A 15,768-nucleotide genomic window follows, 5' to 3' on the forward strand; every position below is an offset into this window, starting at 1 on the left:
CAGCAAAAATTTTAAAGTTATCTCATGTCCATCGTCGTCTTAGTGTCGATACCAACCTCCAAAAGAAAATGATAAAGAATCCCCTTCAATGGTAGTATATTTTCTAACCAAACATCAGCTTTGCAGGATGACTTACAAGGTGAGTTTGATAACTAAGAAACTCAAAAACTTACTCCACTTTCTCAGAGCTAGCTCGAAGGAATTAGATTCTAATGATTTCCACAAAAACAGAGCGATAGCATCTTACATCAAATTATTCACTATTGTTGCAGGCTCTTTTCAATCGGGCGCAAAATTTTGTTGACAATTTTCACGTTTGATTGTAAAGCAAATTTGTTCAAATTCGCTGTAATTCGTATTATTTTATCGTGATTCTTTATATTTGAGCGCTTTTTGTGGAATTACAATGATTTTGATGCCCAAATCTCTGGATAATTTGGATGACATTTTGCCCCATATGCCCGATTGAGAGAGAGTCTACTGTATTCCTTTATTGATAAAAAAAATACCTATCTGCGGTTATTTTAGAAGCCGGATCAACGACCTTCTCACCAAGAAGGTGGTCAATAAGTACAGGAATTAAGGTAAGAGAAGCACTTATCGAGATTCCCCAGAAAAGCTATGCAAGCCATTGTGAGGAGACTTCGACCTCAGGGCAGACTTAGGACAAGGTGGCTGAATAAAATTCAGGATTTTGCGTGGGAGCGCCTTAGAATCGAACTTGAACAGAACATCTTCCTGTATTGGCGGAGGATCGACAGACATGGGCTGCTAAATTGGATGTCATATAGGCCTGCGACCCTAATAGTGATAAGCGGTTGATGAAAATGATGATGATGAAGCACTATATCGGCAGAATGCAGTTCGAATAATCTGCTTTGCAAGGTGAATCGTCTGCCCGCGATAAAATAGATTTTTAAAAATTATTTAACTTTTTCCGGACCGCAGCATATGCTGCAAGCCAATTTTACAATTTTTTAATCAAAAATATCTAAGCACAGGAATTAATTGAGGTCCTACAAAAAAAATCTTAAATTTGGACATCCTTATAGTTTGTAATCATCCACAAGAATAGGATTTTTATCAGTTCTGAATAATTAAAAAAAACATTGTTTATCACGGAATATTCATATGCTGCTTTGGGTACTCAAAGTCCCAAAAGAGACGAAAGAGTTAACAATTATTACCCTTATTCAAAATTTTACGAAATCAATTTTATCGTCGACTTTAAAAACCTATTTCTTTAATTGATTTGGCAAATTGACAAAAAAAATAAATTTGAGCAAGATACATTTACCAGTACCTCTTGGTCTTAAATTGAAGAATATAAACTACTTATTTAAGGACTTTCACAAAGGCCTTATTTAAGCACTTTGTATGAAGGCTAAGTAATGATTATTTTCGCTGTTTTACCATAAAGCACGGACGTCACTTTCACATATTTTTAAGTACTTGGATTTTCTACAAATTCTTAAATATATAGACCAAATAGACTCAGGCTGATCCTAGAGAGCATTTAGCTAGCCTGTTAAATTCATCAGTAAAAATTTATCCCAACCCAAACTGTCATACTCAGGGCTTAGGATCGTCAATTAGAAGTCTTTCGCATAAATTTTCTTTACTTAATCCTTTACTGCCAAGTTTTACAGGCTAAACATTCTCAATGATCGACCTGAATCCATGTTGGACCCTTGAGAATCTTACTATACAGTCTTCAGATCTAAGGATCAGTCATATGGCTTACCTTCTTTAATTTCTTTTTTTTGGCAATATTTTTGTAAAGTTTTTGAATTAGAATTGAATATGAATGGAAATTACATTCTATTTTGAAAAACAGGGGTGGAATGATAACTTTTCGATACTATCGAATCGATAGTATCGATAAATCTATATCTGCTAGATTAAACGTATGTTGACTTTTTACGCATTGTTGGGTCATTTATTATGATATTATTAAAAGAGTGGGACTGTTAATAAATATCTAAATTACCTACAAAAAATGCAGCTACCGTTTAGAGATTTTTCAGAATGGACAATCGATACTATCGAAAAGAAGTTATCATATCAACCCAGCTTAAGTGGTTTGTTCTAAATCTACAACTGTTAGATTAAGCAAATGTCGACTTTTTACACATTGTTGAATCTATTATGGCATTCTGTGACCTTGACATAAGGTAAAGTATCCTCGAGTCGACCGCCTCTCGACTCGACCACCCTGGGTTTCTTAAGTCGACCGGTGGAAATATTTATTCCATTTATTTATTTTTGCAATAATATTTAGCGAATGGTTTAACATCATAGGGTCAGTTACTTCATAATTAATTCAAATCAGTGAAAATATCATAGAAATTTGTCATAAAACACTGAAAAAATCATAAATTGACGGATCGTTAAAGTATTTTGATATTCTTGACTTTTTTCTTATGCAATTATTTCAATTATTACCCTTACAAATTACTTTAGAATTAAAATTTTGAGTATAATCTCAAGTTGAGGACTTTATCTTAATTACTGTGCAAAAATTTTATTTCCATGACTAAGTTAAAGATTAATTTTATGTATTAAAATTGAAAGTGCATTTCAAATATAATGTTCCACAATTCGACCGATCGACGAATCATAGCAAGTGAAGCTTTTTTCACTTGAATATTGTCCTATAGTAAGGAATTCATAAAAGTGAGTTTCCCAATTTATTTTAATGATTAACTATTCATGATGTGTTGAATAAGCCAAAGTTAAATCCGTCACTTTGTGAGAGTATGAGATAAGGTAATACGGCAATACAAAATTTGCGTAATAATTGCAGTGAAAATGCGTAAATTAACGAAATATTGTGAGGCTACGGCGAGCATTTTATTGTCAATGTGATTCTGCCCTTAAACTTATTACCCATTCTCGGTGTTCTTTGCTTCCACATAAAGGAGATAGGTAATATCCCAGTATTTGAGAAAAAAGAAAAGGATAGTTTTGAGCGATTTTATCTGCTTTTCATCTGTTATTAAAGTATCTCAGCCCCGGAGCTCTGTTGGTCTTCATTTTAAGAACACTTCTTGCCCTTCCTGCCATCCATATTGATACTACTCGAAGGACCAAAATTTACCTTGATACCTATTTCTCCCTTGTTTGAACATCCTTAAAAGTGAGGCACGTTAACACCACGAGTCTTGCAGTGATACCCATGAATCTGAATTGGGGCACTTCTCATACGTCCTATACACTTCTATTTTCAGGGAATACCGTTGCCGAATATGCTCCTAGCCCCCTAGCTATAGAGATTGATCCTCAATTTTAATCCATTCCTTCTGTTTCACTATCATCTTGCTTATTGACCTCCATTGATATTGACCTCCAGGTCCTCCAGCTCCCATAAACGTCTGCTCTTCTACGACGGTTCATGAAGAAGAGAGCGATCATTTCCCTATTATCCATTTTCTTCTCACTTCGATGTATTTTTAGTATTTCTTAATTTTGGATAGCATCAAAAGTACTTATAAATAAATTTTAAAAAATGACTCTTATTATTTTTCAAAGATATTTTTCACTCTCCTGAAATTTTTATTCCACCAAGTGAATGAGAACGTTATTTTTCAAATTCCGAGAAGAATGCAGCGTTCCAGTGTCGGATAGACGAACTTTTGCTTTGACAGCCGGACAGCCGGAAAATCTACGTGTCTGCTTTTTTAGGGAAGTAAATAAACCGAATTTTCTCAACATTGGATGGTAAGTGGAAAATTTTTACCACGATTTTTAAATAAAACATATCAATCAGAAATAATTTCTATTCAGGCTCGTCAGCGGAAGGCATCCAGTCAGGCACATCAGAGCAAAACTGGTGACTCTTCCAATGTAAGGAATGGAAACAGCAGCAGTAGTTCAACCCAAGCTGCTGCTAGGCAGATAAATGGACAAGCCAAAAAGAGAGTCCTCCTATCTCGCTGGAGGATAATTTTTGGTTGCTGCTGCCTGAGCATTGCGTGCTACTTCGGTTATGTCGGATACCTGGAGACTCGTGTCAACACCCCCTTCGATGACCACAAAATGGTCCTGCGGAGTGGCCTTAATGATCCCGAACGATACTGGGGCTCCTACAGGCCAGGCACATACTTTGGCATGAAAACACGCGATCCTCATTCTCTCGTTATGGGGCTCATGTGGTACTCACCGTCGAGATTGGGACCAGGAGGCGATGGAATCCGTCACTGGTGTGAGTTAAATGATCGAATGGATCAGTACGGTTGGATACAGCACGATGGACGAACTTTTGGGGTTCAGGAGATCTATGACGGTCCACTGAAGCTCGAGACGTCCTTCGTGAAATTCCCAGGAGGACAATTTGGGGGTGACTGGACAGCCAGAGTGAGTGTATCCAGTGAAACTGCCCACAGAGAAGAAGAAGTGTCAATTATTTGGTATACTGCGCTAGATGAGAAGACTGGAGGATGGATTAGTCCCATCCTATCTGATACAGTTTCAGGAATTCGTGGAGAAACTCCCGGACTTGGGGATTTCTCTCTAACGCTCTACAATACAAACGGTAAGGATTGAATCCCTTTATTCTTGATGCAATTTTACATTTTTACGATTTTCAGGAACTGTCCTGGATGAATCGTACGTGAGTACTGTTGCACAGAGCCTACAGTATCTCCGTGAAGCGATTACATCCAATTTGAGAATATCACACAATCACGAGCAGCAGAGGAAGTTCATAAGTCTGGCTGGAGAGGTTCTGAGGACAAATACAGGATCAGTGGTAAGAAAAATTAGTCACTACTGCAGTAGAGGAGACCGGGGCAGATTAGGTAGCAAATGAAATTTTTCTTTGCTTGTAATTTATGCATGTTTGAATTAAATCAGGCGTAAATTTTATTCTATATACTCTGGGCATAATTCTGAATCCATAAGTAACCTTTTAACCCTTTAAGGACGAAATAGAAATTTTTAGATAGCCGTAGAAAAATAAACATAGAAAATAATGCAATCAAAAACTTAATTTAAAAAAAAAATACAATAGAAATGAGCACCGTAAAAAACTTATGAATCCTGTAATTTTTGGGATCATTTGTCTTGTTCGAGCGTTTAACGAATACTCACTTCTCCACTTTTTCAGCTAAGTTTTGAAAAATCATTTTTATTTTAATACGTTGTAACTTAAATTGATTCCTGCACTGAGAGAAATCCGAAAAAGTTAAAATAACATTTCGGAAATGTTAATTTTACCCTGCAGTATTGATCCGAAATCGGTGTAAATATTACTCTTTTTAGGTGTATTAGGGGTTAAAGTTACCCCTTTTCATGTTAATTTTACTCTTAAAAGGGTGTAAAATTAACATGAAAAAAAGTTGATATATTTTTGCACTTAAAAAGTTTTAAAATTGCGAGGAAAAAAGTTAATCGCACCCCCGTTTTTCCTCAGTGTATGTATGGGTGTAAAAATATATCAACATTTTTTAATGTTAATTTTTCACCTTTTAAGGGAAAAATCAACATGAAAGAAGGATAACTTTAACCCCTAATACACCTAAAAATGGTAATATTTACACCGATTTAGGATCAATACTGCAGGGTAAAATTAACATTTCTGGGATGTTATTTTGACTTTTTCGGATTTCTCTCACTCAGTGTAAGAAGTAAAAATTAATATACAATACTGGAAAAAAGTTACATATTTTTACCGTTTCATTACCAATTGAAACCGATTCAAACTTGCCAGATAATCCAAGACCTTTCCAATGAACCCAAACATGACTCCATTCGGATGGGAAATACACTCTTCAGAACCTTTTTAACCTTTGATTTTGAAAAATCGTTATTAGGAATGAAAAAAATCACACGATATGATTTTGAACAATCTAAAAAAAAACTTTGTTTTGGAGTAAAAAATGTGGAGTGTAGGAAAGTGAAGGATATTCTAATCAAAGGGTGAATATGTGGCTCTAGGAGTTAGCCGTAAGCGGCGATCGACAAAATAATGCAGATCTGGGGCTAAAAATCGGAAGATCGGCACAATTTGGCAAAATATCGGCAGATCGGCATGAGACCGGCCTGAGATCGGCAGAGCGGCACCAGTTTTAGAAGAAATCGATAGATCGATACTCTAGTGAACTGTGGACGGTACAGATATCTACCCCTTGATGGTAATGATCCTTTGGTCGACTTATAGGGGGTCCTCCGAAAGTCTTATGTCGTTATCTCTAACCATTCAAACTCTAGAGTGTTTAGTAACGGACGGACGGACAGAGTGCTTTCATTTTTCAGAAATATCTGATTCACGAATATTTAGGAGGTTAAAAAATCGAGTGATTATACTCTTCTATCAGTAGAATTCATGCGGTCCGAGCAGTAGTGGGAAGTAGTACAGCTTTGAATTAGGGTACCCTTTAACCCATTCAGGCAATGTACCAGAAATACTTGAGATAGAATGTTCATATTTTGGGATTAGTTTCATACAAATTAATAGATGATTTTTTTGAAAAGAAAAAAATTTATCTCATATGGAGACGCGGGGAACCTCTGTCAAACACACGTCTCAACGGTCACTGAATTTAAATTCTGTACAATAATTCATTACAAACTCTATTGATTTAGATAGAGTAACTATCCAATATAACAAATTGGCAACTAGAATTCAAATCAGGAAAGAGGAAAGAGGCAAAATTTAACAAATTAGACGGGGTGTCGTATTTCCTGTCCGCCATTTTGTGCAAAAATCTTGTATGACTTTCCATGAAGCGAGAAAAGAACAACAAAATGTATTTCCATCTCCGTCGGACTATTTTTCCCAAGTAATTGAAGAACTAAAGTTACTAAAAATCCATTCCCGACAGCAATTCGGATAAAAATTGCCCAGGAATAAATTATCTAGAATCACTCAATTTGCGTATGATGTATAATACCATGGTAAGGAATGGGTTAAATGAGGGCTTTTTCTCTTATTACTGCTTGAACTCAAAGAGAGAGCAGTTATATAATCGTTTTTTTTTCAATTTTTCACTGTTCTTGAGCTTAAACGGTAAGAGATAGCGACTTCCAGTCTTAGATGACCCCCAATAAAAAAACAACATCTCGACGTTTTTTCCCTACCACCCCCCCCCCACTAACACCTCCAATACCATGTTTTTTTCAGTTTTTCTCAAAATTGGCCCAAACTTTTTCAATGATTTTTGGATATGTTTTAGAGGTAGTCCAGGCGAACATTTCGCCCAAACATACCTATGACCGTAAAATTCGCCATTTTGAATTATTGAAGGCCAAAGGTCAAGCACTTTGGAAGGCTCATTTTTCAACCGATTTGGTTAAATTTGGATTTTTTGGAGGAGTATTGAAATTTCGAACCCGGCTGCATCGGTCTTTATCGGCAATGAGTCGGTTAAGTACAGATTTTTTGATTTTCAAATGCTTTTGTGATTTATATGAATCAACTTGATCTCCAGTAGATCAGTAATATCAAAAGATCATGCAAAAAACTAATTCATGGTGAACTCTATCTCGTGAGTTCGAGCATTCCTGCAAAGCTGGGACGCTTTGCCAACTCTTTTTTAATTGGAATTGAACCTAATTAAATTTAATTTCACAATTGGTTCGTTGGGATAAATTATATCGTGATAAAGCTCAGTTCCATTTAAAAATAGGTCTAATTCAAAGGTGCCCCATTTTCAAATAATTATTCAACAAAAAAAATCAGAAATCATAATATCCCCATTTCTTTTTTTTAATGCTTCTCCTCAGGTGGAGCCTAATTTCATTGCTCATCAAGTAACTGTGAAACTACCTTTTACCCTTGACATTGTTTATCATTCTGTGGGATCTCCTGACCAAAATCCTAGTGAAAATGGTCCACCAATTGGTGAAGCATTTGGTGATGTTCTCAATGCTAAACGCAGGGAGTTTAGTGAAAAGTTTGAGAATACCTTTCATCTTCAGGAAAAGGGATATTCCATCAAGGAGATCCGTTTTGCTGAGGCTGCTCTGAGCAATATGCTAGGAGGAATTGGATACTTCTATGGGGCTTCTCGTGTCCAGAGTGTTCATACTAAAGAACCTGTTCCGTACTGGAAGGCTCCTCTGTACACAGCTGTCCCATCTCGATCCTTTTTCCCACGAGGTTTTCTCTGGGATGAGGGTTTTCATGGATTGTTGATCTCTACGTGGGATATTGATATCTCCATTGATATTATCGCACATTGGTTTTCTCTCATGAATGTCGAAGGATGGATACCACGAGAGCAAATTCTGGGTGTTGAAGCTTTGGCAAAAGTTCCGGAGGAATTTGTCACTCAGAGGAATACTGATGCCAATCCTCCGACTATTCTTCTGCTCCTCAATCGGATTCTCACGAAGTCTGGGGAGAATCTCAAGGCGAAAGGTCGTTTGGCTACTCTTGATCGTCTTTTTCCACGGCTTCAGGCCTGGTTTACCTGGTTCAATACAACTCAACGAGGAGACTCTCCTGGGACTTACAGATGGCGCGGAAGAGTGGAGAATTCTGTGAGGGAACTCAATCCAAAGACTCTAACAAGTGGACTAGATGACTATCCACGAGCATCACATCCCAATGACAAGGAACGTCATGTGGACTTACGATGCTGGATTGCATTTGCAGCCAAGGTTTTGGGAGATTTAGCCCGGTTACTGGGCAGGGATGATTCCAAATATCTCGAGACCTACTACTACCTTTCCGACAATGCTCTTCTGAATGAGAATCATCTGTCACCGTATACAGAAACCTACTCCGATTGGGGTCTTCATACGGATTCAGTGGTACTCAAGAGGCCACCACTGAAGCCAGTATCACCTCAGACGAAGCCTCAACGACCTCCACAGACTCAGGAGATGGTTCGAGTGACCCTGAAGGCGCCTGAATTGAGGTATGTCGACTCAACTTTCGGCTACGTTAGTCTCTTCCCGCTTCTGCTCGAGATTCTCACTGCGGATTCTCCTTACTTGGGCAAACTGCTCAAGGACATGCGAGATCCAAATGGGATTTGGTCGGATTATGGACTGAGGAGTCTCTCAAAAACATCGCCGTTGTACATGAAGAAAAATACAGAACATGATCCGCCTTATTGGCGTGGTCAGATTTGGATGAACATCAACTATCTGGCCCTCAAGGCACTACATCACTATGGAAGTCAACCGGGAGCTCATAGTGAACTGGCCAGGAGCATTTACACGGAACTTAGGCACAATGTGGTGAGTAATGTGATCAGGCAGTACCAACGTTCGGGATATCTCTATGAGCAGTATAGTGATAAAACGGGAGAAGGATCAGGATGTTATCCCTTCACGGGCTGGAGTGCCCTGACTGTTCTCATCATGGCAGAGCAATACTAGGCCATGGGGCCACCGAAAACAAACAAGGATCATCAGAAAGGAATATAGTGTTCAAATTGACCTCTGCATTATCTTTTTTGAGATTTACTTTCTATCCCAAAGCTCTTCTCTTTTTGTTTAATGTTGAATGTCTGTGAAAATGCTATAGTTGAATTTTATCTATTAATTTTCTATAGGTAGATAAAATAAATTTCAGGTGATAGTGATAAATCCTGGATTTTGGTTATCAGTCTTGCTATTTTTTCCGCAATTTGCGCAATTGTTGCATGCAGAGATTTGAGTCGTGATTCTTTTCTGCACAACAACTGCAATTGACATGCGACTTGGTGAGTATTACATGTCTCGGATGCTTGGTCAAATCGTTGGCAGTTAAAACATCCAATCGATTTCGGTTAAAATTTTTAATTATAGTCCTTCTATGACAGGCTTGAGCTGAAAGAAAAGCCGAAGTGAATTTGGTGGTGCCTCTTGGCATTCTTCGAAATGCCGCGAAAGTTCACGTAGAGAAAATGACAGGTTTTTTTTAATTATTATTAATCGTATCGAGGCACTTTATTTGGTATAACAATGTAATCATTACAAGGTGCCTCGTGTTGGAAGAATCTGCTGATCGTAGATCGCCCAGGAACGCCTTCCCCGTAGTGAATGCTTCTTCCGTGCTCCTGAAGATTTGTGGGCAGAGGTGGTGCATTTTATTATGTTTTATCACAGAGAAAAATGTCTTTTCTCGGCATTCGGTTGATTGCACCGGGCGGGACTCGAACTCACAACTTTGAGAGTCGAGTCGGAGATCTCGTCCGCCCAAGACCAGCTGTCTTGCATATTGCACCACTGAGATCCCTGAGAATGTGAAAATTGTTTAATCCCTTAGAGTTATGTCCAGCGCACAATAACTTTTGTTTGTAAATATGTTTTCAAAATTTTCTATTAGAGTGAGCGAGATGACTAGATTTAGATCTCACTCACTCTCATTAAAATGTCAATAACATGTTTACAAAACAAAAGTTATTGTGCGTTGGGCATTACAGTAGAACCCCGCTATAGGCCATTGCTATAGTCCACAATTTATCGATCGTTGTTTTCAAAACACTGAATTTAAGTTAGGGTATGTTTTTTATTACGCGACGAACAATCTTGTCATAATTATTTTAATATTTTTGGCAAACTATTGAGTAGTTGTGATAATTGTGATCCATAATGAAGAGAGCGAGGACAAGTACCACAATCGCAAAGAAAGTGAAAGCCGTCAAGACATTTCAATACTAAAAGTCGTTGATCATTTTAAAAAATGACATGGACTATAGTACGACCCAAGTGTCAAATCTGGAACCAAATGTGGCCTATAGCGAGGCTCTACTGTAAGTCATTATTACATGAAAATCCTCTTAATAAATTAGGTGAATACAGTTGTTTGGGTTAATTGTGAATAATTGTCGATATTACAACAAAAACATTGGGATAAAATTTTTGAGCTGGAAGACTCATATTCTTTTGGGCTGTCCCAAAATTCAAGATGGGTTTGAGAAAAACCCTTTTGTTCAGCACTATTTTGGTTAATATGGAATGCAAAAGTACATATTTGAAGAAGGTACACGACCTGCTAATAAGCTTAAAATAGAGAAGAAAATATTTTGTGGCATTTTAGAGTTTTTTTGCAACCGCAGCGCTGTCAGACGTTTGTCAAGTGAGTTATTTGTGTCTATCTCTCTCTCACAGTTGAATTGCGCGCGATTTAAGAACTTTTAAGAGGATGTGTAGTGAACAGCTATACGTCTTCCGACAAAGATATCGAGAAGACATTTTCTTCTCGATATCTTTATCGGAAGACGTATAGCTGTTCACTACACATCCTCTTAAAAGTTCTTAAATCGCGCGCAATTCAACTGTGAGAGAGAGATAGACACAAATAACTCACTTGACAAACGTCTGACAGCGCTGCGGTTGCAAAAAAACTCTAAAATGCCACAAAATATTTTCTTCTCTATTTTAAGCTTATTAGCAGGTCGTGTACCTTCTTCAAATATGTACTTTTGCATTCCATATTAACCAAAATAGTGCTGAACAAAAGGGTTTTTCTCAAACCCATCTTGAATTTTGGGACAGCCCAAAAGAATATGAGTCTTCCAGCTCAAAAATTTTATCCCAATGTTTTTGTTGTAATATCGACAATTATTCACAATTAACCCAAACAACTGTATTCACCTAATTTATTAAGAGGATTTTCATGTAATAATGACTTACAGTAGAGCCTCGCTATAGGCCACATTTGGTTCCAGATTTGACACTTGGGTCGTAGGATGTGTAGTGAACAGCTATACGTCTTCCGACAAAGATATCGAGAAGACATTTTCTTCTCGATTCAGTATGGCTATCTGTAATTTCCATTAAAATTATCAACACAAAATTTCGGATATTACACGACTTTTAACGAGCACAGGTCTGTTCTAGGAGGTGAACTGGTGATATGGCACTGGCCTAACGGAAAATGTACTGGGAATTTACTGGGTGCGTCGGCAAAAAGGCTGCGTTACCGGCGTTACCGAATGCTCAAGAACAGTTGCTATGAGACGGAGATCAGTTCACCACCAAGTTCCAAGACGAACCAAAAGCTTTACTCAGCAATTGCTGTGCCTTCACGGCTTTAAAGAGACGATATTAGATAGACTGGTTGGTCATTAATGGGCGCCACGATCTTCCCATTTGAAAAACAGAGAGAGCAATACCTGAAGCGAATGGGAGCGCAAGTTATTGCTGCGCTTCAGAATGCTCCAGGACCAGTATTTAGGACGCCAAAGAAAGAAACTGCTGGGAGCTATATTGAATCGGAATGCCCTAATAACCTGAGGCATAGGAAAGAGAAAAGTTGGTAAGGAAGGAGGACTTTGGGAGCATTGCCAAAGGTAATAAGCTTGTCCCCATGGAGCTTGCGGAATTGAGAGTTGAGATTGGGTACTAACGGTCTTCGCTCACTGCTATATTGGTTGCTCGCATGAATTATATTTTAAGGCGCAAATGGTTGTTTGTTTTCTTGCCTTTTCCGTGTCATTTCGCCAGGAAATGTTAGTTTTCAAGTTTGGGGAGGTTCTGCGAAAATTTCGCGTAACAACAAAATTAAATGTTCTAAGCCAGAGTTTGTGCAAAGCCTGAAAGCCTTCACATGCTCGGATAGTGTTATTTTCACATTTGGTAAGTAGTTAGTTCTTTGCGTTCTTTGACAAACTGCTTCAAAAAGCAATGCATGAAATTAAGTACTTATCAAGTGATTAATAAGTGCTTCATGTGTTAGTCGGGCTGTAAGGGCCTTGACCGCCTTGACAGACCTGAGAATTAGCCGAGCGACGGCTTAGCATAATTATATTTGAAATAACGGTTAAACTAAATTTCCATCATTTTCCACTAAGTCGTCTCTCGGCTTAAGGCGTGAGTGTTTCTAGGGCATAAGGCATGTTTTACTTACATAAATAATCGCACTTCTAGAGAGAAAAAATTAAATATACGATTTTGTCCTGGGCAAAATTTTTCTAAAGCTAGGATAAAATTCCATTGGGTTTAATTTATATTAGAAATGGAATCATCAATAAAATCCGGAGGTAAAACTATGAGATGAAGTAAAAAACTAATAATCTTTAAAATATTGAGATTATTCATACAATTTTTATTTTCTCTTTGTCAACCAAAATTTCACTACTTCCCTACACTGAAAATGCATAATTTATCATTTAAAATTAAGTATAGTAAGGTGCGGTAACCGGATCGTTTTCCGTAGAGTGCTGCTTAAACGCTTGTTTTTGGACTGATGAAATTCTTTTTTTACTTCTATCCATAGAATTATTCACTGTTTCATTCAGAAACATAATATTAAAAAAAAATTATTTAAAAAATTAATGAAAATTTACAAAATAATGACAATACTGAAATAAGGTAACATTCACTAAGTGGATCGCCTTTTCGCTAAATAGGCCAAATGGTATTTTAATTGGATCACTCAATTTACAAGCGTATTAAAACGAGAAAATATTTTTTTATAACATTTTTAAAAATTTATTGGATTATTTAATTTAATACTTATTTTATCACTTCACTCATCAATTTATTAATTTATTTGTGTATTTATAGACAGATATTTTTGCTTTTATTATTCTTCAGTCTTTTTTTTAGGTCTACCACGCTTCTTCACGGTTTTCTTAGGCATCTCTGTCTCAGCATCAATCTTCCATCCTGATTTTCCTGTTTTCTCCCTTGATTTTCTCGTATTCCTCCCTCGTTCGTTTTCTTTCTTCAGTCTCCGCTTTTTTCTTCATCTCACGCTTTACTTTTTCCTCCTTCTCAGCAATTTTATTCTTCTTCTTTTGGTGGCGTTTAGGAAGCTCTCAAGGCCAAGAGAAATTAGTTTTTATAGTGTTGAAAATTGGTTTGGTATCTGGAACCTCGGAAATACCAGGATCATTTGAGGAAGACTGGACGGCCTGACTCTGCTGGTTATTGGTAATACTCTTGCTCCGAACGTTTGAATATCGTTCTGGAGTGCATTTGAAAACAAATCAGAATCCCAAATATTCACTTGTCTGATTTGCATTTCCCGCTGTGGACAAGAAGTGGTCACAAATTTCTAAATCTCTGTAGTCAACGGAGATCGAGGTAGAGAGTGATTCAAGAGATTGTGGCGCACAGCGTTCATTCACTTTGCACCAAACCTCGAACAAATGCTTATCTTTGGATGATCCACTCCAAATGCGATCCTCCTTGCATTCATTGAACTTCTTGAGAGTGTCAGGTGAGATGAGATGATCAAGAATTCGAAGAGCAACTTCATAGTCAGAAGCTGTAAAAGCATTCGCAACATTCGCAATGTCATTGTCGTTCTCTGATTGATCTGATTGATCATTTGAGAGACTCAATTCCAGATTTTCTGACTTCCTTGGCTTCAGGAAGTCCATGGTATTCACAACATCAGGGTTGAATGGCACCAAACCACATCCTCGAAAACCATCCTTCGCAATCTTCGGGAGATCCAAATGCTTAAGAGCAGCATTCACAACTTTTGCCACGTGCATTGGATGGAATCGATCTGATGACAAATTACTCATTTTCCATTTTTTAACTTCTTTCGTGTAAGCTACCTTCATAAGTTCGAAGAAAACTGTATCCAATGGTTGGATAAGGTGGCTCGAGTTTGGATAAAGAAGCACAAGAACAATTCCGTTCTCTTTACAGAACTTACTCAATGGAAGTGTCACATCAGAAGCATGACCATCCAGATAGAGTACGACTGGGAACTGTATGCCTTGACTCTTCAGCCAAGGAAAGAATACATTAGTGATGTACTCATAGAAAAGTGACCCATCCATCCAGCCACTTTGTGGTGACTTTCCCATTTTCCATCCTTCTGCGTTGTGAACCGCAATTTTTGGTGTAATATTCGTTTTATGAATAACCATTGGAGGAACAAGTTGACCAGTAGCAGACACCATGAAGAGTATTGTGGCAAATTCCTTCGGTCCAGAATTTTTAAGAGTTCGCACAACACGTGAACTCTTCCTGGCCAATACATTTCCATCTTCTGGTCTCAAGAAAAAGGCACATTCGTCGAAATTAAAAACCCGGTCTGGTGAAATGGTCAGCAGATTGTGTTCTGTGAAATATTCTTGACACTTCTGAAACCATTCCGTGAGATGTTCAGCAGTAACCACCTCCCTTTTCAATGGGAAAAACTTTGGCTTGTGCTTTCTCAGCTCTGGATGACGCTTGATAAAATTCCTGAACCATGCATCTCCAGGCCTTCCATCCGTAAAATAATTTGGTATTTTGAAGGTCTTGCAGATGATTTTGACGCTGTCCAGAATTTGTTCCTTGCCGATTGGATGCCAACCTTCTGCACATCCCAGGATCCACATGACAAGTTCCTCTTCTTGTTCTTTTGTAAGCGTCGTTGGCCTGCCATTGTGGCAGTCTTCCGGGTATCTGCCGGACAATTTGTTGTACAGTGTCGCTCTTGGTACATTAAATGTTTCAGATGCATAGGTTATGGTAGAACCACCTTGAACACACTTCAAGGCATTCTTTAGATCTTCCTTAGAATAAGGTTTGTTCTTAGGAATCTTTTGCTTTGTTCCCTTCGGCATCTGAAATAGTAAAACCATGCTGAACAATGCGATTCCCGGAAAGAAATATTGATTTGCGAAAGCGCCCGTTTTAGAAACAGAACATAATAATTATTTCATGAAAATCTATTTATTCACCTTGTAGGGGAATAATAGCGCATCACTTTTAATTAAACCTTTGGATTTAAAATATTTTTCTCACAAGAAAAAAGAAAACAATAAAATGTTTTCCATCAGCTGTCATGCAGCTTTGCAAAATTTTCAGTGTAGCCGGTAACTATCATGCTAGCAATTCAAATTCAAATGTCCCAAAATAACGATTATAGGTAAGCATGCG

At 37.7% G+C, this 15,768-nt stretch overlaps 2 protein-coding genes across 2 annotated transcripts; one reads left to right on the plus strand and one right to left on the minus strand.

Annotated features, from left to right (window-relative positions):
* The first annotated feature begins 3,625 nt into the window (after positions 1-3,625).
* LOC129800498 (mannosyl-oligosaccharide glucosidase) lies at positions 3,626-9,540 on the plus strand. Its single transcript, XM_055844924.1, has 4 exons — positions 3,626-3,720; positions 3,787-4,534; positions 4,590-4,750; positions 7,726-9,540. The coding sequence occupies exons 1-4, from the start codon at positions 3,718-3,720 to the stop codon at positions 9,328-9,330; spliced, it is 2,517 nt and encodes an 838-aa protein (XP_055700899.1). The 5' UTR covers positions 3,626-3,717; the 3' UTR covers positions 9,331-9,540.
* Positions 9,541-13,398: 3,858 nt separating this feature from the next.
* LOC129800511 (uncharacterized) lies at positions 13,399-15,689 on the minus strand. Its single transcript, XM_055844951.1, has 2 exons — positions 15,570-15,689; positions 13,399-15,452 (listed from the first exon to the last, which is right to left on the minus strand). The coding sequence occupies exon 2, from the start codon at positions 15,450-15,452 to the stop codon at positions 13,872-13,874; it is 1,581 nt and encodes a 526-aa protein (XP_055700926.1). The 5' UTR covers positions 15,570-15,689; the 3' UTR covers positions 13,399-13,871.
* Positions 15,690-15,768: the final 79 nt, after the last annotated feature.

Source organism: Phlebotomus papatasi, chromosome 1 (genome assembly GCF_024763615.1).
Source record: "Phlebotomus papatasi isolate M1 chromosome 1, Ppap_2.1, whole genome shotgun sequence".
In the NCBI taxonomy this organism is placed as follows: domain Eukaryota; kingdom Metazoa; phylum Arthropoda; class Insecta; order Diptera; family Psychodidae; genus Phlebotomus; species Phlebotomus papatasi.